The 23,021-nt window shown below is 40.7% G+C and overlaps 1 protein-coding gene across 3 annotated transcripts in view; it reads right to left on the bottom strand.

Moving 5' to 3' along the window:
- RNF168 (ring finger protein 168) overlaps positions 1 to 23,021 on the bottom strand; it is a 54,111-nt gene that overhangs the window by 17,294 nt on the left and 13,796 nt on the right. For all 3 annotated transcript variants that reach the window (XM_081234339.1, XM_081234340.1, XM_081234341.1), the window contains exons 3-4: positions 5,294 to 5,370; positions 1,541 to 1,720 (exon numbers count right to left, since the gene is read on the bottom strand). In XM_081234339.1, the coding sequence (XP_081090465.1) occupies positions 1,541 to 1,720; positions 5,294 to 5,370 (257 nt within the window). The remainder of the gene's footprint in view (positions 1 to 1,540; positions 1,721 to 5,293; positions 5,371 to 23,021) is intronic.

The raw sequence follows: 23,021 nt of genomic DNA, 5'->3' as shown, positions 1-23,021 counted from the left end.
ACTATTGGAAAAATTAATATACTTGGTGGCGGTAGACATTTGGCCTAGGACCACCAAACTTTTACAAGTAAACGAAAAATTATTTTAAAATATCAGTAGATCTGCTCTTATAATCCGATGTGAAAACACGAAGAATTAAAAACAATAACTCTTGAAAGACAAAGTTGACCCCAGATTTTCCTCTCTGATATTATTTTCTCTCCTATCCCATTTGTTATTCTATTGATCTATGTCTTTTTTTTTGGCCACACTGTGCAGTTTATAGGATCTTAGTCACCAACCAGGGACTGAACCCAGGGCCACAGCAATGACAGCGCCAAGTCCTAACCACTGGACTGCCAGGGAAGTTCCATGGTCTATGTCTTTTATTTAATTTCTCAATTGTGTACTGCTCCAAAGCTATTCCACTTAAATTTTAAAAGGAAATACATTCTTAAAAAGGGCATATAATCTAAAACTTGGGTATATTATTATGAATGGCAGGCCTCTCGAAAATGGGGGAAAAAAAAAAAACAACCCAATTCTGGATATACTTAATTTGGGTAAGTATATTTTAAGATATTTGTTGTTTGAAAGCAGAGGAATTGTTTTTAGAGGCTCTCAAACCTGAATGTACATCAGACTTCCCTAGTTGCCTCTGGGAGTGGTATTCCCTAAATCCCATCCCCAGAGATTCAGTATTTTAAAAGAACTACAAGTGATTCTGCCAGGTTCTTTCAAATCACTGGGTCCCACTGTATCCTTTGGTCTTACAGTATGTGTTTTATCATCCTTTCTTTAATTCATCGTCCCCTGGGCAGTAATTTAACTACGGCAAGATAACAAAATCCAGGTTTAATATGTTATTTAAGAATTTAGGGACTTCCCTGGTGGTCCAGGAAAGCACAGTTAAGACTGTGCTTGCACTGCAGGGGACACTGGTTTGATCCCTGGTTGCGGAACTAAGATCCTGCAAGCCGCACAGCGTGGCCAGAGAAAAAAAAGAAGTTAAAAAAATATTTAATGTGCTTCACTTTCAAAAAGTGATCTGCATCCATACAATGGAATATTTTGCCACTCTTACAAAAGAATTATACACTATATGTAGTAATATAATAGGAAAAATCTCTAAGAAATAGCCGAGTGAAAAAGGTCAGGAGAAAAACAGTGTGATTCACACATCCTTTTTAGGTAAAAAAAAAAAAAAAGTTATAAGAAACTGTTAATAGTGCTAACTAACCTTTGGGGAAAGAGACTGATGTAATGGAATAGGAATAGGAGTGGAGAAGTGGGGGGTGGGGGAAATGGAGCTTTCATTTTCCACTGAATAGCTTTCCTGCATAACTGAATTTACTAACAACTTACAAAAATGGTTTTTTAAAGCATACCTGGATTAGAGCAAATATATAACAGTATGCCAAGAAAGTTTTGCTTTAAGTAGAGCAAATATGTCAGAAATAGTTTCTAGTTATAGTGAATGCTTCCTTTTTCAGACTGTTCAAAATCACATAGTCAAAGCAATAGGAATGTAAATACTTCAAAGTTCTTTCTTAAAACTTACAATTTTAAGGCTTAGCTTTCTTGCCAGCTCTTCATCACTTTTCAGTTGTTCTTCCATCTCTCTTTGCCTTTTTTCTGCCTGTCTCTTTTCCTCTTCTTCCTCCTCTGCCAGTAATCTCTGTATGTATTCTTCACTGGCTTTGTTTTCTTCTTCCTCATTGGCTCGTCGCTCTGCCTCCACCTTAAAAATGATTAATAAAGAACAATCCTTCTCTGAACTTTTTAGTATACTTGCAATATTTCTTTCTTTCTTTTTTTAAAGATTTAATTTTATTTATTTTTGGCTGCGTTGGGTCTTCATTGCTGTGTGCGGGCTTTCTCTAGTTGTGGCGAGGGGGGGGCTACTCTTTGTCATGGTACGCAGGCTTCTCCTGTTGCGGAGCATGGGTTCTAGGCGTGCGGGCTCAGTAGTTGTGGCTCGTGGGCTCTAGAGCACAGGCTCAGTAGTTGTGGCGCACGGGCTTAGTTGCTCCACAGGATGTGGGAACTTCCCAGACTAGGGATCGAACCTGTGTCCCTTGCGTTGGCAGGTGGATTCTTTCCCTATCAAACACCTAGGAAGTCCCAATATTTCTTAATAAGAATAGAAAATTTTTTAAAAAAAGAACAAGTTGGCAGGAATTAAAATTTCTCAAATGAAGTACAAATCCGGAGAGGCAAATTCCTATAGAATAATTCAGGAACTCTCCTTCAGGAAGCCTTCCCGTCAGCCCAATGAAACCTTGATCAAAGCCTCATCCCTCCACATTTCGGTCCTTATCACATTTTCCATTACACTGTCACACATTTTTGGAAGTCTTTCTAGGTGATACTTTTTCTCAGTTAACAGAAGGCCATGTTCTGACTCATTTTGGCATAGGTTTCTGAACTAAACCCTAGCAAGGGAATGGAATGATAAAAACTGACTTAAACCAAACAGTGTCCTTCCCTGAAGTTAGGATGAATCCCCAAACATGGTGGGCAGGGGTGGAATAGTTGCTGAAGAAACAACCACAATGGTCATTATATGATTTACAGATGAGGAAAGACACAGAAAAGCTTTCCTAGATCAGAAAGTGATCTAACTTTCTTTTCTTAGCTCAGTAACTGGCAGGGGGGAGACTCAAACTCAGCATCTAGGACCTAAGGCCATGCTTGTGGGCATCTGAACTATACTTCCTGAAAGAAATAATGTAACAACTTCTTTAGACATCTAAAGGATTTGACTCAAGAATAAGTCCTTGACCCAATTCAAGTGAAGGTGACATGAGTAAAGGTTTGTTAAGGAACTTTTAAGTTTTCTTGCTCTTAAAGGAAAGCCACTGCAAGAGACAGCTGGCTCTTCCTCTGCATACTGTTGTATATGCACCTGAGGTTCAGAAATGTGCAGCTACCTTGTTATTAGCCTGAGGATAAAGCCAGCTGACAGAAGTTAGCAAAGAAATGGAACTAGAGCTCTGGATGAAACCGACCCTGAAGCCCCTATTAACCTCTGGAATTCCAGTAAATTACAATTTTCTGTCACCTGTACTCAAAAGCATCCTGAAAAAACCTGTTCTCACTATATTGTTGTAAAGATTAAATTACTCCTTACTTAAGGAACTTCCCTGGTGGTGCAATGGTTAGGAATCTTCCTGCCAATGCCAGGGGACACAGGTTCGATCCCTGGTCTGGGAAGATGCCACATGCCGCAGAGCAACTAAGCTTGTGTGCCACAACTACAGAGCCTGCACTCTAGAGCCCGCATGCCCTAGAGCCCGAGCACTGCAACTACTGAAGCCTGCGCGCCTAGAGCCTGTACTCCACCACAAGAGAAGCCTGCAAACCGTGAGGAAGAGTAGTTTCTGCTCACCACAACTAGAGAAAGCATGCGCGCAGCAAAGAAGACCCAACGCAGCCAAAAAATAAATAAATAAAACCCTTACTTAAGAACATCGTCTAGACAATATGCTGACAACTATCATAATTATTTACTAGTTCTTCTAGAGATCTCATGGTCTAATAGAGTAGCCACTAGCTACATGTGGCTACTGAGTAGCTGAAATGTGACTAGTCCAAATTGAGATGTATTATAAGTACAAAATACACAACTGCACACTAAATAAGAAAAAAAATGGTCAATACTTTCTATACTGATTACATAATAAAATATTTTAGATAGGGCTTCCCTGGTGGCGCAGTGGTTGAGAGTCCGCCTGCCGATGCAGGGGACGCGGGTTCGTACCCCGGTCTGGGAGGATCCCACATGCCGCGGAGCAGCTGGGCCCGTGGGCCATGGCTGCTGAGCCTGCGCGTCCGGAGCCGGTGCTCTGCAGCGGGAGAGGCCACAGCAGTGAGAGGCCCGTGTACCGCAAAAAAAAAAAAAAAAAAAATTAGATATACTGTATTAAATAAAATATACATAAAAATTAATTTCATCTTTTTTTAAAATACTTTTAAAAATATTTATTTATTTATTTTTGGCTGTGTCGGGTCTTCGTTGCTGCACGCAGGCCTTCTCTAGTTGCGGCGAGCAGGGGCTACTCTTCGTTGCGGTGCGCAGGCTTCTCATTGTGGTGGCTTCTCTTGTTGTGGAGCACGAGCTCTAGGGTGCGTGGGTTTCAGTAGTTGCGGCACATGGGCCCAGCAGTTGTGGCTCGTGGGCTCTAGAGCACGGGCTCAGCAGTTGTGGCCTATGGGCTTAGTTGCTCCATGGCATGTGGGATCTTCCCAGACCAGGGCTCGAACCCATGTCCCCTGCATCGGCAGGCGGATTCTTAACCACTGCACCACCAGGGAAGCCCCTCATCTGTTTTTTTTTTTTTTAATCTTTAAAAAATGTGGCTAATAGAAAATTTTAAATGATATATGAACCCACACCATATTTCTATTGGACAACACTGCTCTACATTAATCAGGGTAGGGGGAGTACTAGGGCTTTCCTAGTACTAGTGAAGTTCAAAGGCCATAAGCACCACTCCCTCTTTTCATATTTAGGTACTTCACAGTTAGCCCTTTATGCTTTCCTCACCTAAATGCATGGTTTGTGTCCCCCAAAATTCATATATTGAAGCCCTAACTCCCAATGTGATGATATTTGGAGGTGGGGCCTTCGGGAGGTAATTGGGTCATGAGGGTGGAGTCCTCATGAAAGGGATTAGTACCCTTAGAAGAAGACACACAAGAGAGATGATCTATCTCTCTCTTCCTCTCTCTGCCATGTGAGAATACAGTGAGAAGGCACCTGTCTACAAGCCAGGAAGCAGGCCCTTGCCCAATACCACATCTCCCAGTGTCTTAATCTTGCACTTCCCAGATCCAGAACTGTGAGAACAAATGTTTGTTGTTTAAGTCACCCAGTCTATGGTGTTTTTGATATAGCAGTCTAAATGGACTTAAGACACCCATAATCTACCACCTTTTTCCCATCCTTTATGCTCAAAGCTTCACGGAAATGAAAAAAATTTCCTTCATACCTAAATGCTTACAGATCACTACCACATAAGAAGAGCATGTATAAATAAATTAAAGCTAGTTTTAAACTATTTTGAACACGTGTAAAAAAATGGAGCCTTTATAAAGCACATTAAAATTATTAACATTTCAATATATACTATTTATTTACATAAGCACATAAAACTGTATGTAAACACAGCAGAAAATTTTTCCAGAAAAGAGTACTTAGTAGTTAGTACTAAGTACTAAGTATTAAACTAATTTTAGTATTAAACTAAGTATTAAACTAATTCTAAGTATTAGTACTAAGTATTAAGAGTACTAAGTATTTAGTACATACCTTGCTTATCTCCTCTTCATATTCTCTTCTTAATTCCCCAGGTTTACTTAATAGGCGAACTGGCTGATAGTCATCAACTGTTTCAGATAAAGAAAGAATATTATATTATAGGCAACACCGAATTATATGGCTAGCTTTGATCTTCCACTAAACCTATATTAATATAAAAATGCAAAATTAAAATAAACATACAATTATTAACAGCTATAGCAATATTTTTTAACGGAATTCCATTTTAAAAGAAAGGCCAGGACTTCCCTGGTAGTGCAGTGGTTAAGAATCTGCCTGCCAATGCAGGGTACACAGGTTCGATCCATGGTCCGGGAAGATGCCACATGCTATGGAGCAACTGAGCCCATGCGCCACAACTGCTGAAGCCCGCGCGCCTAGAGTCCATGCTCCGCAACAAGAGAAGCCACCACAATGAGAAGCCTGCGCACCGCAGCAAAGAGTAGCTCCCACTTGCTGCAACTAGAGGAAGCCCGTGCACAGCAACGAAGACCCAATGCAGCCAAAAAATAAATAAATAAAGTTAAAAGAAAAGAAAGGAATCTACGTTCCCTGGAATTAACCAAATACAAAAAAAAAAAAAAAAAAAAAAAGGCCAGGGACTTCCCTGGTGGTGCAGTGACCAAGAATCTGCGCTCCCAACGCAGGCGGCCCAGGTTTGATCCCTGGTCAGGGAAATAGTCCACATGCTGCAACTAAGAGTTTGCATGCCACAACTAAAGATCCTGTGTGCCAAAACTAACACCTGCCTCAGCCAAAAAAATAAAAATAAAAAATAAATAAATAAATAAATAAATATTTTTTTTTTTTAAAAAAGAGAGAGGCCAGAGGTTTTCTGGTTCAAAATGGCACATGAACACATACACTTAGCTCTTTCTCTAGAATCCATTAACACAGCAATAAAGGAAGTTTTAAAAAGTAATCCTACAACAATAGCAAACACATATTTCTCAAAAAAGGTATATACAAATGGCCCACAAGCACATGAAAAGATGCTCAACATCACTAGTCGTCAGGGAAATGCAAATCAAAACCACAAAGAAATACACTTTGTACCCATTAGAGTGGCTACTATAAAACAAACAAAATAACAAGCATTGGCAAGGAGATGAAATTGGAATCCTTGTGCACTGTCAGCGGAAGTGTAAAATGGTATAGCTGCTACGGAAAACAGTATGGCGGTTGCTCAAAAAACTAAACATAGAAATACCGTGTGATCCAGCATTTGCACTTCTAGATACATATCCAAAAGATATGAAAGTAGGGTATCAAACAGATACTTATACAACATGTCATACCCAGCATTATTCACAACAGCCAAATGGTGGAAGTAACCCAAGTGTCCATCAACATGAATGGATAAATAAAATGTGGTAAATACATACAATAGAATATTATTCAGTCTTATAAAAGAATGAAATTCTGACACATGCTACAACAAGGATGAACCCTGAAGACACCATGCTAAGTGAAAGAAGCCAGACACAAAAGCACAAATACCTACTTTGTCGTCTACTTATATGAGGTACCCAGAGTAGTCAAGTTTGACAGAAAGTGGAATGATGGTTGCCAGGCGTTAGTTAGAGGGAGGGGGAATTGAGGAGATATTGTTTAACGGGTACAGTTTCAATTGTGTAAGATGAAAAAGTTCTGCAGATGGATGGTGGTGATGGCTGCACACCAATATGATGTTCTTAATGCGACTGAACTGTATACTTAAAAATGGTTCAAATGGGGATTTCCCTGATGGTGCAGTGGTTAAGAATCCGCCTGCCAATGCAGGGCACACGGGTTCAAGCCCTGGTCCAGGAAGATCCCACATGCTGTGGAGCAACTAAGCCCGTGCACCACAACTACTGAACCAGCGCTCTAGAGCCCGTGAGCCACAACTACTGAAGCCTGCACGCTCTAGAGCCTGCGTGCCACAACTATTGAATCCGCATGCTGCAACTACTGAAGCCCGCACGCCTAGAGCCCATGCTCCGCAACATGAGAAGCCACTGCAATGAGAAGCCTGTGCACTGCAACAAAGAGTAGCCCCCGCTCACCACAACTAGAGAAAGTCTGCGCACAGCAATGAAGACCGAACGCAGCCAAAAAAAAAAAAAGAAAGGTAAATTTTATGTTAGGTATATTTTTACCAAAATAAACAAAACTTGATAAAAAGTAAATCGCTTTGGGAGTTCCCCGGTGGTCTCGTGGTTAGGATTTGGTGCTTTCACTGCTGTGGCCTGGGTTCAATCCCTGGTAGGGGAACTGAGATCCCAAAAGCCACGCAAAAAAAAGGAAAACAGTAAATCACTTTACACATTAGACACAATAAAAAATAGCTAAGATAATTTAGAAAAAGAACAATGAAGAGAGATTTACTGTATTAGATATGAAAACACATAATTAAGTAGAATTAAATGAAGAAGGCGTGGTACAAACACAGCCATCAAGAAACAGTTAAAAAAAAAAAGAAAATCCCCCAAACAGCTCTGGAAAACAAGCAGACTGTTGTTTGATTAGGTAAACAGTATACAATGAGGATGTATCATTCACCAAGCAGTGTGGTTCCCCAGGAACTTTCAATTCCTGGGGGAAAAAAATTTAAGATGGCTGTTTTATACAACACTCAGATTGCAGGTGAATTTAAACAAATTTAATGGAAACTAAAAATGACTGAAGAAAATATAAATGATAAATTCAAAATTTTAAGATAAGGTAGATTTCCTGAATAACAGAAGAAATACCCAAACAAAACTTTAATATGATGACAAACATCACAAAGTTAAAAACAACAAACTGGGAGAAATTATTTGCAAATACATAAATCAATAGACAATTAACATGCAGAATATAACAAGAACTTCTACAGATTAAGAAAAACACACTTCAGTAATGGGCAAATGAAAGGACCATGCAATTTACAGAAGATGCTTAACTACTCACTCTATAGTAAGCAGAACACTGTAATTTAAAAAAAAATTGGAGGACTTCCCTGGCAGTCCAGTGCTTAAGACGCCACGCTTCCACTGCAGGGGGTGCGGGTTTGATCTCTGGTCGGGGAACTAAGACCTCACAAGCCACACGGTGGGGCAAAAAAAAAAAAAATTTTTTTAATAGTACTGAGATTTTTAATGTTTACTGATTTGTACACAGGTAAATCTAAACTAAGATCAGTGACTTTTTCAACCGAAAACACAACAAATTTAAATTGCCTTAATATGCTTCCAATAATCTAAATGCAGCAATTATTTGCTGTTTCTTAAACAATTTCTAAGAGTATGACAAATTAAAAAAAATCCGCTTTATAGACTAGAAGCGACTATGATAGTCAATAAGTGCCATCTGTTTAAAGTACCTCACAACACTCATTTGTGTTAGTTAGCTCTAAAATATCTCTCGTAAACTACTGAAATTAAATGTTCCCACTGTACTTAATACTGCTTTCTTACGGTGAGTGTTCTTCTTAAGAAGACAAGATTCACTAAAGGAAATTTATCCCCATACTTTTTATTTTACTCTGAAAGAAAAATCCAAGTTAATTAAAGAACTAAATGTCCAATACTGGACCAAAAATAAAAACAAATAATAAAACCTAACTTGAACAATTAGGCTGTTTATAAAATTATTCTTCCATCCCTCAGTTTGACTCCGCTTGCATCATCAAGGAAACAGCTTCTACTCCCAATTAAATTAAATTTGCTCTGTAGTACCAATCTCCCTCTGAAACCTGTAGGAATTATTCTTTGACTTTTTCTAGCTTCTGGTGGTTTGCCAGCAATCTCTGGTGTTCCTTGGCTTACAGATGCATCACTCCAACCCCCTGTCTTCACACAGTATTCTCACTGTGTGTCTTCACATCATCTTCCTTCTGTGTGTGTGTGTGTGTCTGTGTCCAAATTTCCCCCTTTTATGAAGAGACCAGTCATAATTGATTGCAGCCCACCCTAATGACCTTAACTTGATTACCTCTGTAAAGACCTTATTTCCAAATAAGGTCACATTCAGAAGTATTAGAGGTTAGAACTTAAATATATCTTTCTGTTATGTTACATGTAACAATGTGTAATACATTCTCACTGAAAAACTAAAAAACACTACTAAGAGGAATAAAGATCTAAATAAGTAGAGAAATATACTATTTTCATGGGTACGAGGGCTCTATATTGTCAAGATGTCAATTCTCCCCAAATTGATCTATAGATTCAATGCAATCCCAATCAAACTCCCATTAGGCTTTCAGTAGAAACTGACAGGTTGATTTTTAAATTTACATGGAAATAGAAAGGACCTAGAATACTCAAAGCAAACATGAAAAAGAATAATAAAGTTGGAGAACTATTACTGTGTGCCTTCAAGACTTACTGTTACTGACCTAGGTTCTTGGAGTCTTTAATCAACAGAAAGTGGTAAGAGGTCAAATGAGAAATTCAGGCAAGACTTTACTGGGACTTGTGCTACAGCACAAGGGAGCCTGAACAAGCAACAGGTGCCCCCGTTCGCTCCCCAAGGGGGGCAAGCTGGGTCCTTAGATAGGGTGAGGGTAGGAGTGGATTGGTGAGTTGGGCCAGAGGGGTGGCTTAGGTGGTCTGCCCACCCCCTTGGTGGTGATGTGTGCCGGGAGCTTGCTATTGCTATTGCTCCTGGCACCTAAAAAGTGGCAGTTGGGTTTTGGCCTTTTTGTGTCTCATTGTTCATAATTTGCCCCAAATGCCCATGCATGTAGTTATTATTTTTAGTCCCTTATAGTTTTTTTGGTATTCTGTTGGTTGAGGAGATGTTTGTCCAGGCACAAGCACTCCAGTAAAGGGTCTCACGGCCCAGGCCATCTCATTACCATAAAGCGACAGTAATGAAGACACTGTGATTTAAACATTAGAATCAACAAATCAATCAGTGGTGGGACTTCCCTTGTGGTCCTGTGGTTAAGACTCCATGCTCCCAATGCAGGGGGCCCAGGTTCAATCCCCAGTCAGGGAACTAGATCCCACATGCCACAACGAAGGTCCCACATGCCCCAACTAAGACCCAGTGCAGCCAAATAAATAAACAAAATAAATATTTTTTAAAAAGTCAGTGGAATATAGACCCACACTTACAAGAAAAGCTTTTACAAGTGATAAAGGAATAACTAATATTCATAAGGAAAAAATTAACCTCTATCTCATCCACTATTCAAAAATTACTTTGAAATGGACCATAAGCCTAAACATAAAGGCTAAAACTGTAAAGTTTTTAGGGGAAAAAAAGGGGAATATTTTCATATTCCTAGGGTTTTCTTAGATAGGACACAGGAAGTAATAGCCATAAAAGGAAAAGTTAATGAATTAGACTTCATGAAAATTAAAAATTACAGCTCATCAAAAGACACCATTAAGGACTTCCCTGGTGGTGCAGTGGTTAAGAATCCACCTGCCAATGCAGGGGACATGGGTTCGAGCCCTGGTCTGGGAAGATCCCACATGCCACGGAGCAATGAAGCCCGTGTGCCACAACTACTGAAGCCCGCACTCTAGAGCCCGTGAGCCACAATTGCTGAGCCCATGCGCCTAGAGCCTCCACCACAAGAGAAGCCACCGCAATGAGAAGCCTGTGTACCACAACAAAGAGTAGCCCCCGCTCGCTGCAATGAGAGAAAGCCTGCGTGCAGCAACGAAGACCCAACACAGCCATATATAAATAAAAAATAAATTTATAAAAAAAAAAGAAGGAAAGAAAATGAATATGCAAACCACAGACCACAGAAAATATTCACAAAACACATCTGGCAAAGTACTGATACATATCACTACTGAACTCCTACACTCAATAATACAAAGATAAAACTCAAGGGGCAAAAGATTCAAGCAGGCACTTCACAATGGAAGACATACAAGTGGCCAGCCAATAAAAAATGAAAAAAGATTCAATATCATTAGTTACCTGGGACATGCAAATTACAACTACAACGAGATACTACTACAAATCCATCAGAAGAATTAAAATTAAAAAGAGAGATAACAGCAAATGTTGGTGAGGATATTGTAAGTGAACCAAATGTGTCCCCTCGAAATTCACGTAGAAATCCTAATTCAATGTGATGGTATTTGGAGATGGGGCCTTTGGGAGGTCTAATTAGGTCACAAGGGTAGAGATCCCATGAATGGGATTAGCACCCTAATAAGAGGCCAGAGAGCTGGCTAGCTATCCACTAGATGAGAACATAATCAGGAAGAGGGCCAAACCAGGAACCAAACTGGCCAGCACCTTGATCTTAGACTTCCCAGCTCCAGAACTGTGAAAAATAAATCTACGGTTTAAGTGACCCACTCCATATACTTTGTTACAGCAGCCCAAACTAACGCAGATGAGCAGAAGCCAGGATTTGTATATGTTGTTGCTGGGATTAGAAAATAATACAACCACTTTGGAAAATGATCTGGTAGTTTATTTTACAACCAAACATATACCTACTCTATGACAGAGCACTTCCACTCCTAAGTATTTGTCCAAGAAAAATGAAAACATATGACCACAAAAATAAACCTGTACAAGAATCTTCGCAGCAACTTTATTAAAGATAGCCAAAAGCTGGAAACAGCTGAGGGACCATGAACCGGAGAAGAACCAACAAGGGAAGTGGATGGAGGAAGGGAGCCCACAATCAGCTCCACTTAGCTCTGCAGCACTGAGCTGGAAGTGATAAGAAATGCTGGTATTCTTCTCCTCCTGGAGGGATGCTTGACTGGGAGCTAGGGAGACAGGGAGCCCTGTCTTCCGGTCTTGGCCACACCCACTTGGAGTGGAGCTTCCCTCTTGTTGAGCTAGGGAGAGAGAAGGGCAAATTGTGGCTGCAGAGAACAAGGGAATTCCCGGGCGGTCCAGTGGTTAGGACTCCACGCTCTCACTGCCGAGGGCCTGGGTTCAATCCCTGGTGGAGGAACTAAAATCCCACAAGCTGTGCAGCACAGCCAAAATAATAAGAAAGATTAAAAAAAAAGTATAGTAGAACAATACTTAAAAAGAAATAAACTACTAATAACCACAAAGGGATAAATCTGGAACATTACACTACGTAAAAGAAACTTGTACAAAAGAATACACATTGTATGATTACTGTTACGGGTTGAACTGTGTGCCCCCAAAAGATATGCTTAAGTGCTAACCCCTGTACCCAAGAATGTGATCTTATTTAGAAATAGGGTTGTTGTAGACATAACTGAGTTTATATTGGAGAAGGGTGGGCCCTTAATCTAATATCACTGGTGTCCTTGAAAGAGACACAAAGAGAAGAGATGACTTTGTACAGACACATAGGGAGAATGTCATGTGACTATGAAAGCAGGGGCTGGAGTTATGCAGCTGCAAGCCAAGAACACCAAGGACTGTCAGCAACACTCAGAAGCTAAGAGAAAGGCATGTAACAGATTCTCTCCAAGAGACTTCAAGAGAACATGTGTCTGGACTCCTAGCCTCCAGAATTGTAAGAAAATACAATCTGTTATTTTAAGCCACCTGATTTGTGGTAGTTTGTTATGGCAACCCTAGGAAACGAATAGAATTCCATTTATATGAAGTTCTAGAGCAGACAAAACTCATCTATGGTGGGAAAAAGTAAAAACAGTTGTTGACTTTTGTCGGGTGGAGGTAGGGCTTAACTGGAAGGGACATGAGGATAATTTCAGGTGTGATGGTAATGTTCTACATTTTTAAAGGGGTTTGTGTTACAAAGGGTTATAGTTATGTGAACACACAGTGAGATACAATTAAGATTTGTACATTTCAATTATATGTAAATTTTACAGTGAAAGAAAAAAGTTATAAGCTAATATTGATCTTTAATAATATGTATACTTCTATGTGAAGATGTGGCACATATATACAATGGAATATTACTCAGCCATAAAAAGAAACAAAACTGAGTTAATCTGTAGTGAGGTGGATGGACCTAAAGTCTGTCATACAGAGTGAAGTAAGTCAGAAAGAGAAAAACAAATACCGTATGCTAACACATATATATGGAATCTAAAAAAAAAAGGTTCTGAAGAACCTAGGGGCAGGACAGGAATAAAGACACAGACATAGAGAATGGACTTGAGAACACGGGGAGGGGGAAGGGTAAGCTGGGACAAAGAGAGTGGCATGGACATATATACACTACCGAATGTAAAACAGATAGCTAGTGGGAAGCAGCCACATAGCACAGGGAGATCAGCTCAGTGCTTTGTGTCCACCTAGAGGGGTGGGATTGGGAGGGTGGGAGGGAGACACAAGAGGGAGGGGATATGGGGATATATGTATATATATAGCTGATTCACTTTGTTGTAAAGCAGAAACTAATACACCATTGTAAAGCAATCATACTCCAATAAAGATATTAAAAAAACCAAAAAACAAAACAAAAAAATAATATACATACTTATATGTATATTTAAGGGGAAATGAAATGAAAAAAATAAGAAATCAATGGATGGATAGATGAAAAGATATATGACAACAAGTATAGCAAAATGTTAATTGTCACATTTGGTTATGGGTATATGAGAGTTCACCATAGAATTCTTTCAACTTTTCTCTATATTAAAATTTTTTCATAATAACATGCTGAAAAAAATGTAAGCATGCTACCAAAATCTCTTTTAGAAAGAAAGGAGGGAAGGAAGGAGGGTAAGAAAGAAGGGAGGGAGGGAAATAAAAACAAAAACGAAAACCAAGGGTTGGCAAGGTGTTACTACACCTCTTGTACACTACTGGTGTAAAACCATTTTGGAAAAATGCTTGGCAGTATCTCCTAAGGCTTACCCTACCTGTAACCCTACCTGTGGGATAGTCTTAGGTTCTATTAAACATTCAAACTCAGAAAATGACCATAAGGCCACATTTGGCATCAATCTAACAGCATGAAAGCAAGCAAGCCAGGTAACCCTTACCCCACAGAAGCCAACATGTCTTGTGGCAACAATACAGGCACAGGTTCCCCACAAGAAACATGCCCAGTTACAATGGTCACTACACTCAAGAGAAGCACAAAGCATAGTATCCCAATCAGCATTATCATTCCTCCCAATAAAGACGTAATTTGTCACTCAGAAATAATTTTTACCACAACCAATGCTTGCTACCTAGTAACATCATTGACATTCTTACCCTCATTCTGTTTTGGGGGGAACAAAGATAGAGATTTAATCAAAGGACAGATTTTCATATAGCACAGAAAAAGATTTAACTCTTTATCCACATTCTATGACCCCTAAATCCCATTCTATATCCAACAGAAATGTAGACATATGTTCACCAAAATACAAGTATAAAAATGTTCACAGTAACACTATTCATAACAGCCTAACAGGATAAAGACTTTTTCATTGCTTTCACTATTTAATATTTATACAACATAGTACTATGTAGCAATGAAAATAAACTGTAACCACATGTATCTCATCAATCTTAACCATGAGCTGAAGAAGCCCCACACAAGAGTACATGATTCCATTTTTAAAAAGGTTCAGAAACAGGCAAATATGATCCATGGTGTTACAGGCCAGAATAACATCAACAGTTACAGGAATGGGCGAGTGAATAGATTCTGCAAGAGGGCCACAGGGAGGATGCAGGAGTTCTGGCAAAGTTCTGGGTCTTGAATGTGGTACTGGTTACACAGACATGTTCACTCTGAAAATTCGCTGAAGACTTATGATTTGTACACTTTTGCATGTACATGTCAATAAAATTTACATGAAAAACAAAGTAAAGAGGATCAACTTCCAGAATCGTAGAGTAAGGAGATCTGCAGACTTTTTCTTCAACAAAACAACCATAACTGGAGAAAGGTATAAAAAAACTGGTAGAATAAAGTTCCTGAAAATTGTCCTAAGAGCCCACAGCAAAAGAAGAAATACCTCCAGCACCCCACCAAATTTACTAAATCTCAGCAAGAAAGGTGAGAATCTGTGGCACTGCAGCCACAACTGCTCGGCCCCTTCCCTAACTCAACAAGAAGGAAGCTCCACTCCAAGTGGGTGTGTCAAGACAGGAAGACACGGCTCCCTGTCTCCCTAGCTCCCAGTCAAGGGGTACAGCATCCCTCCAGGAGGAGCAGCATACCAGCATTTCTTATCATTTCCAGCTCAGTGCTGCAGAGCTAAGTGGAGCTGACTGTGGGCTCTGCTCTTCCATCCACTTCCCACTCAGGCATAATATGGAACAATAACGGGGCCCCACTGCCCACATCACAGCTCACTCATAGGGCCAAAGGTTCTAGGAGAGGCAAGCCAAGGAGAATAGACTACCATGCCTGTCCACTGGCCTGTTCCTAAAGAGAGAGGTAAGCCCTTGTCTCTGCCTCCAGCTCCAGAGCAGTGGCTCAGAGATTTTGCCAAAGGAAAGAGGCCGTAAAAACTGAGGGCTCCAAAGATTTCCCTCAAAGAAAATGACTTTATTTGGAACAGAATGTGGATTAGTTCAAGCCTAAAGGCACTCTTGAAAACAATGGCAATTTTAGTGGTAAACACTTAAAGAGAAGGCAGGGTGGGACTTCCCTGGTGGCTCAGTGGTTAAGAATCTGCCTGCCAATGCAGGGGACACGCATTCAAGCCCTGGTCTAGGAAGATCACACATGCCGTGAAGCAACTAAGCCTGTGCGCCACAACTACTGAGCCTGCGATCTACAGCCCGTAACCCACAACTACTGAGCCCGTGTGCCACAACTACTGAAGTCCGCGTGCCTAGAGCCCATGCTCTACAACAAGAGAAGCCACGGCAACGAGAAGCCGGCGCACCACAACGAGGAGTAGCCCCTGCTCGCTGCAACTAGTGAAAGCCCGCGCACAGCAACAAAGACCCAACGCAGCCAGAAATAAATAAATAAATTTATTTTTTTTTAAAAAAAGAGAAAGCAGGGTGGAGTGATGTCAGCAAAACGGCAGAGCAGGCAGCTCCAAGCTCTCATCCCTCCAAAGAAACGTCGAAAAAGCAAGGAGAAACTACCAGAGCCAACACTCTCAGAACTCTGGAAAACAAAGGTTTATAGCAACCAAGAAAATGGTGAACCAAGAAAAAGGCAACTTCAGGAAGATTGGTTCAAGATGGTGGAGTAGAAGGAGTTGTGCTCATTCCCTCTCGCGAAAGCACCAAAATCACAAATAACTGCTGAACAATCATCAACAGGAAGACACTGGAACTCACCAAAAAAGATACCCCACATCCAAACACAAAGAACACAATGAGATGGTAGGAGGGGCGCAATCACATTAAAATCAAATCCCATAACTGCTGGGTGGGTGACTCACAAACTGGAGAACACTTATACCACAGAAGTGCACCCACCACAGTGAAGGTTCTGAGCCCCAAGTCAGGCTTCCCAACCTCGGGGTGCGGTAACGGGAGGAGGAATTCCTAGAGAATCAGACTTTGAAGGCTAGCGGGATTTGATTGCACGACTTCGACAGGACTGGGGGGAACAGAGACTCCACTCTTGGAGGGCACACACAAAGTACTGTGTGCATTGGGACCCAGGGGAAGAAGCAGTGACCCCATAGGAGACTGAACCAGACCTACCTGCTAGTGTTGGAGGGTCTCCTCCTGCAGAGGCGGGGGGTGGCTGTGGCTCACCGTGGGGACAAGGACACTGGAAGCAGAAGTTCTGGGAAGTACTCCTTGGCGTGAGTCCTCCCAGAGTCGGCCATTAGCCCCACCAAAGAGCCAGGTAGGCTCCACTGCTGGGTCGCCTGAGGCCAAACAACCAACAGGGAGGGAACCCAGCCCCACCCATCAGCAGACAAGAGGATTAAAGGTTTACTGAGCTCTGTCCATCAGAGCAACACCGAGCTCTACCCACCATCAGTCCCTCCCATCAGGAAGCTTGCACAAACTTCTTAGATAGCCTCATCCAGCAGAAGCCAGACAGCAGAAGAAACAAGAACTACAATTCTGCAGCCTGTGGAACAAAAACCACATTCACAGAAAGATAGACAAAATGAAAAGGCAGAGGACTTTGTACCAGATGAAGAAACAAGATAAAACCCCAGAAAAACAACTAAATGAAGTGGAGATAGGCAACCTTCCAGAAAAAGAATTCAGAATAATGATAGTGAAGATGATCCAGGACCTTGGAAAAAGAATGGAGGCAAAGATCGAGAAGATACAAGAAATGTTTAACAAAGACCTAGAAGAATTAAAGAACAAACAGGGCTTCCCTGGTGGCACAGTGGTTGAGAGTCTGCCTGCCGATGCAGGGGAGACGGGTTCGTGCCCCGGACCGGGAAGATCCCACATGCCACGGAGCGGCTGGGCCCGTGAGCCATGGCCGCTGAGCCTGCGTGTCCAGAGCCTGTGCTCTGCAACGGGAGAGGCCACAGCAGTGAGAGGCCCGCATACAGCAAAAAAAAAAAAGAACAAACAAACAGAGATGAACAATACAATAACTGAAATGAAAGATACACTAGAAGGAATCAATAGCAGAATAACTAAGGCAGAAGAACAGATAAGTGACCTGGAAGACAGAATGGTGTAATTCACTGCCATGGAAGAGAATAAAGAAAAAAGAGTGAAAAGAAATGAAGACAGCCTAAGAGACCTCTGGGAGAACATTAAAGGCAACAACATTCGCATTACAGGGGTCCCAGAAGGAGAAGAGAGAGAGAAAGGACCCAAGAAAATATTTGAATAGATAATAGTTGAAAAATTCCCTAACATGGGAAAGGAAATAGCCACCCAAGTCCAGGAAGCGCACATAGTCCCAGGCAGGATAAACCCAAGGAGAAACACGCCGAGACATGCAGTAATCAAACTGAAAAAAATTAAAGACAAAGAAAAACTATTGAAAGCAGCAAGTGAAAAAGGACAAATAACATACAAGGGAACTCCCATAAGATTAACAGCTGATTCCTCAGCAGAAACTCTACAAGCCAGAAGGGACTGGCATGACATATTTAAAGTGATGAAAGGGAAGAACCTACAACCAAGATTACTCCACCCAGCAAGGCTCTCATTCACATTCAACGGAGAAATCAAAAGCTTTACAGACCAGCAAAAGCTAAGAGAAATCAGCACCACCAAACCAGCTCTACAACAAATGCTAAAGTAATTTCTCAAAGTGGGAAACACAAGAGAAGAAAAGGACCTACAAAAACGAACCCACAACAATTAACAAAATGGTAATAGGAACATAATTATCAATAATTACCTTAGACATGAAAGGATTAAATGCTCCAACCAAAAGACATAGGCTCCCTGAATGGATACAAAAACAAGACCCATATATATGCTGTCGACAAGAGTCCCACTTCAGACCTAGGGACACATACAGACTGAAAGTGAGGGAATGGAAAAAGATATTCCATGCAAATGGAAATCAAAAAGAAAGTTGGAGTAGCAATACTCATATCAGATAAAATAGACTTTAAAATAAAGAATGTTACAAGAGACAAGGAAGGACACTACATAATGATCAAGGGCTCGATCCAAACAGAAGATATAACAATTATAAATATATATGCACCCAACAAAGGAGCACCTCAATACATAAGGCAACTGCTAACAGCTATAAGAGAGGAAATTGACAGTAACACAATAATAGTGGGGGACTTTAACACTTCACTTACTCCAATGGACAGATCATCCAGACAGAAAATTAATAAGGAGACACAAGCTTTAAATGACTCAATAGACCAGGTAGATTTAATTGATATTTATAGGACATTGCATCCAAAAACAGCAGATTACACTTTCTTCTCAAGCCCACATGGAGCATTCTCTCCAGGATAGATCACATCTTGGGGTCACAAATCAAGCCTCGGTAAATTTAAGAATATTGAAATCACATCAATAATCTTTTCCAACCAAAACGCTATGAGATTAGAAATCAATTACAGGGAAAAAAACGTAAAATACACAAACACATGGAGGCTAAACACTATGTTACTAAATAACCAAGAGATCACTGAAGAAATCAAAGAGGAAATCAAAAAATACCTACAGACAAATTACGATGAAAACACAATGATCCAAAACCCATGGGATGCAGCAAAAGCAGTTCTAACAGGGACCTTTACAGCAATACAAGCCTACCTCAAGAAACAAGAAAACTCTCAAATAAACAACCTAACCTTACAACTAAAGGAACTAGAGAAAGAAGAACAAACAAAACCCAAAGTTAGCAGAAGGAAAGAAATCATAAAGATCAGAGCAGAAACAAAGAAAACAACAGCCAAGATTAAAAAAACTGAAAGCTGGTTCTCTTTGAGAAGATAAACAAAAGTGATAAACCTTTAGCCAGACTCATTAAGAAAAAAGAGGGAGAGGACTCAAATTAATAAAATTAGAAATGAAAAAGGAGAAGTTACAATGGACACCGCAGAAATACAAAGCATCCTATGAGACTACTACAAGCAACTCTATACCAATAAAATGGACAACCTGGAAGAAATGGACAAATTCTTCCAAAGGTAGTACCTTCCAAGACTGAACCAGGAAGAAATAGAAAATATGAACAGACCAATAACAAGCAATGACATTGAAACTGTGATTAAAACTCTTCCAACAACAAAATTCCAGGACCAGATGGCTTCACAGGTGAATTCTATCAAACATTTAGAGAAGAGCTAACACCCATTCTTCTCAAACTCTTCCAAAAAACTGCGGAGGAAGGAACACTCCCAAACTCAATCTATGAGGCGACCATCACGCTGATACCAAAACCAGACAAATATACTACAAAAAAAGAAAATTACAGACCAATATCACTGATGAATATAGATGCAAAAATCCTCAAAAAATTCAAGCAAACAGAATCCAATAACACATTAAAAGGATCATACACCATGATCAAGTGGGATTTATGTCAGGGATGCAAGGATTCTTCAATATATGCAAATCAATCAATGTGATACACCGTATTAACAAATTGAAGAAAAACCATATGATCATCTCAATAGATGCAGAAAAAGCTTTTGACAAAATTCAACACCCATTTATGATAAAAACTCTCCAGAAAGTGGGCATAGAGGGAACCTACCTCAAGATAAGAAATGCCATATACGACAAACCCACAGCAAACATCATTCTCAATGGTGAAAAACTGACAGCATTTCCTCTAAGATCAGGAACGAGACAAGGATGTCCACTCTCACCACTATTATTCAACATAGTTTTGGAAGTCCTAGCCATGGCAATCAGAGAAGAAAAAGAAATAAAAGGAAAACAAATTGGAAAAGAAGAAGTAAAACTGTCACTGTTTGCAGATGACATGTTACTATACATAGAGAATCCTAAAGATGACACCAGAAAACACCCAGACCTAATCAACGAATTTGGTGAAGTTGCAAGATACAAAATTAATGCACAGAAATCTCTTGCATTCCTATACACTAATAATGAAAAATCTGAAAGAGAAATTATGGAAACACTCCCATTTACCATTGCAACAAAAAGAATAAAATACCTAGGAATAAACCTACCTAGGGAGACAAAAGACCTCTATGCAGAAAACTGTAAGACACTGATGAAAGAAATTAAAGATGATACCAACAGATGCAGAGATACACCATGTTCTTGCATTGGAAGAATCAATATTGTGAAAATGACTATACTGCCCAAAGCAATCTACAGATTCAATGCAATCTGTATCAAATTACCAGTGGCCTTTTTCACAGAACTAGAACAAAAAAAATCTTAAAATTTGTATGGACCGCGTATCCACAGAGCTGGAACTCCCGGCTTGGGGTCTCTTCCCTCTGCCGTCACGGAACTGCCCCGGAGCCCGAGGGGAGGGCGGCCTCACTGAGACTGCCGGCTCTGGAGGGGCCCCGGCGGCCGAAGCCGTGACAGCCATGCAGATGGCAGGCCGGATCACTCATCCTGGGGTAAGCCAGCTGCCATGTCATGAGGACACTCAAGCAGTCCTAAGGAGAAATTCACGTGGCAAGGAACTGAGGCCTCTTACCTACAGCCACGTGAATTTTGCAGAGGCGGGGCCAAATCCAAAGCTGAGCCCCCGGAGCTGTGCGGAAAAAAGAAGAGAAAGGGAAATCTCTCCCAGCAGCCTCAGGAGCAACGGATTAAATCTCCACAATCAACATGATGTACCCTGCATCTGTGGAATACTTGAATAGACAACGAATCATCCCATATTGAGGAGGTGGACTTTGAGAGCAAGATTTATTATTTTTTCCCCTTTTCCTCCTTTTGTGAGTGTGTATGTATATGCTTCTGTGTGAGATTTTGTCTATACAGCTTTGCTTTCACCATTTGTCCTAGGGTTCTATCCGACCGTTTTTTGTTCTTTTTTTTTTTTTACTTAAAAATTTTTTTTTAATAATAATTATTTTATTTTAGTAACTTTATTTTATTTTACCTTACTTTATTTTCTTTTCTTTTATCCTCTTTCTTTGTTTCTTTCTACTTTTTCTCCCTTTTATTCTGAGCCGTGTGGATGAAAGGCTGTTGGTGCTGCAGCTGGAGTCAGTGCTGTGCCTCTGAGGTGGGAGAGCCAACTTCAGGACACTGGTCCACAAGAGACCTCCCAGCTCCACATAATATCAAATGGCAAAAATCTCCCAAAGACCTCCATCTCAACATCAACACCCAGCTTAACTCAACAACCAGCAAGCTACAGTGCTAGACACCCTATGCAAAACAACTAGCAAGACAGGAACACAACCCCACCCATTAGCAGAGACACTGCCTAAAATCATAATAAGGCCACAGACACCCCAAAACACACCACCAGACGTGGACCTGCCCACCACAAAGACAAGATCCAGCCTCATCCACCAGAACACAGGCACTAGTCCCCTCCAACAGGAAGCCTACACAACCCACTGAACCAACTTTAGCCACTGGGGACAGACACCAAAAACAACGGGAACTACAAACATGCAGCCTGCAAAAAGGAGACCCCAAACACAGTAAGATAAGCAAAATGAGAAGACAGAAAAACACACAGCAGATGAAGGAGCAAGATAAAAACCAACCAGACCTAACAAATTAGAGGAAATAGGCAGTCTACCTGAAAAAGAATTCAGAATAATGACAGTAAAGATGATCCAAAATCTTGGAAATAGAATAGAGAAAATGCAAGAAACATTTAACAAGGACCTAGAAGAACTAGAGATGAAACAAGCAATGATGAACAACACAATAAATGAAATTAAAAATACTCTAGAAGGGGGCTTCCCTGATGGCGCAGTGGTTGAGACTCCGCCTGCCGATGCAGGGGACACGGGTTCGTGCCCTGGTCCGGGAAGATCCCACAAGCCGCGGAGCGGCTAGGCCCGTGAGCCATGGCCACTGAGCCTGCGCGTCCGGAGCCTGTGCTCCACAACGGGAGAGGCCACAACACTGAGAGGCCCGCGTACCGCAAAAAAAAAAAAAAAAAAAACAACTCTAGAAGGGATCAATAGCAGAATAACTGAGGCAGAAGAACGGATAAGTGACCTGGAAGATAAAATAGTGGAAATAACTACTGCAGAGCAGAATAAAGAAAAAAGAACAAAAAGAACTGAGGACAGTCTCAGAGACCTCTGGGACAACATTAAATGCACCAAGATTCGAATTATAGGGGTTCCAGAAGAAGAAGAGAAAAAGAAAGGGACTGAGAAAATATTTGAAGAGATTATAGTCGAAAACTTCCCTAATACGGGAAAGGAAATAGTTAATCAAGTCCAGGAAGCACAGAGAGTCCCATACAGGATAAATCCAAGGAGAAACACGCCAAGACACATATTAATCAAACTGTCAAAAATTAAATACAAAG

This window comes from Mesoplodon bidens, assembly GCF_964165515.1.
Source record: "Mesoplodon bidens genome assembly, chromosome: 5".
Lineage (NCBI taxonomy): Eukaryota > Metazoa > Chordata > Mammalia > Artiodactyla > Ziphiidae > Mesoplodon > Mesoplodon bidens.
The sequence above is the reverse complement of the archived record's forward strand: the minus strand, read 5'-3'. Positions and strand labels throughout refer to the sequence as shown.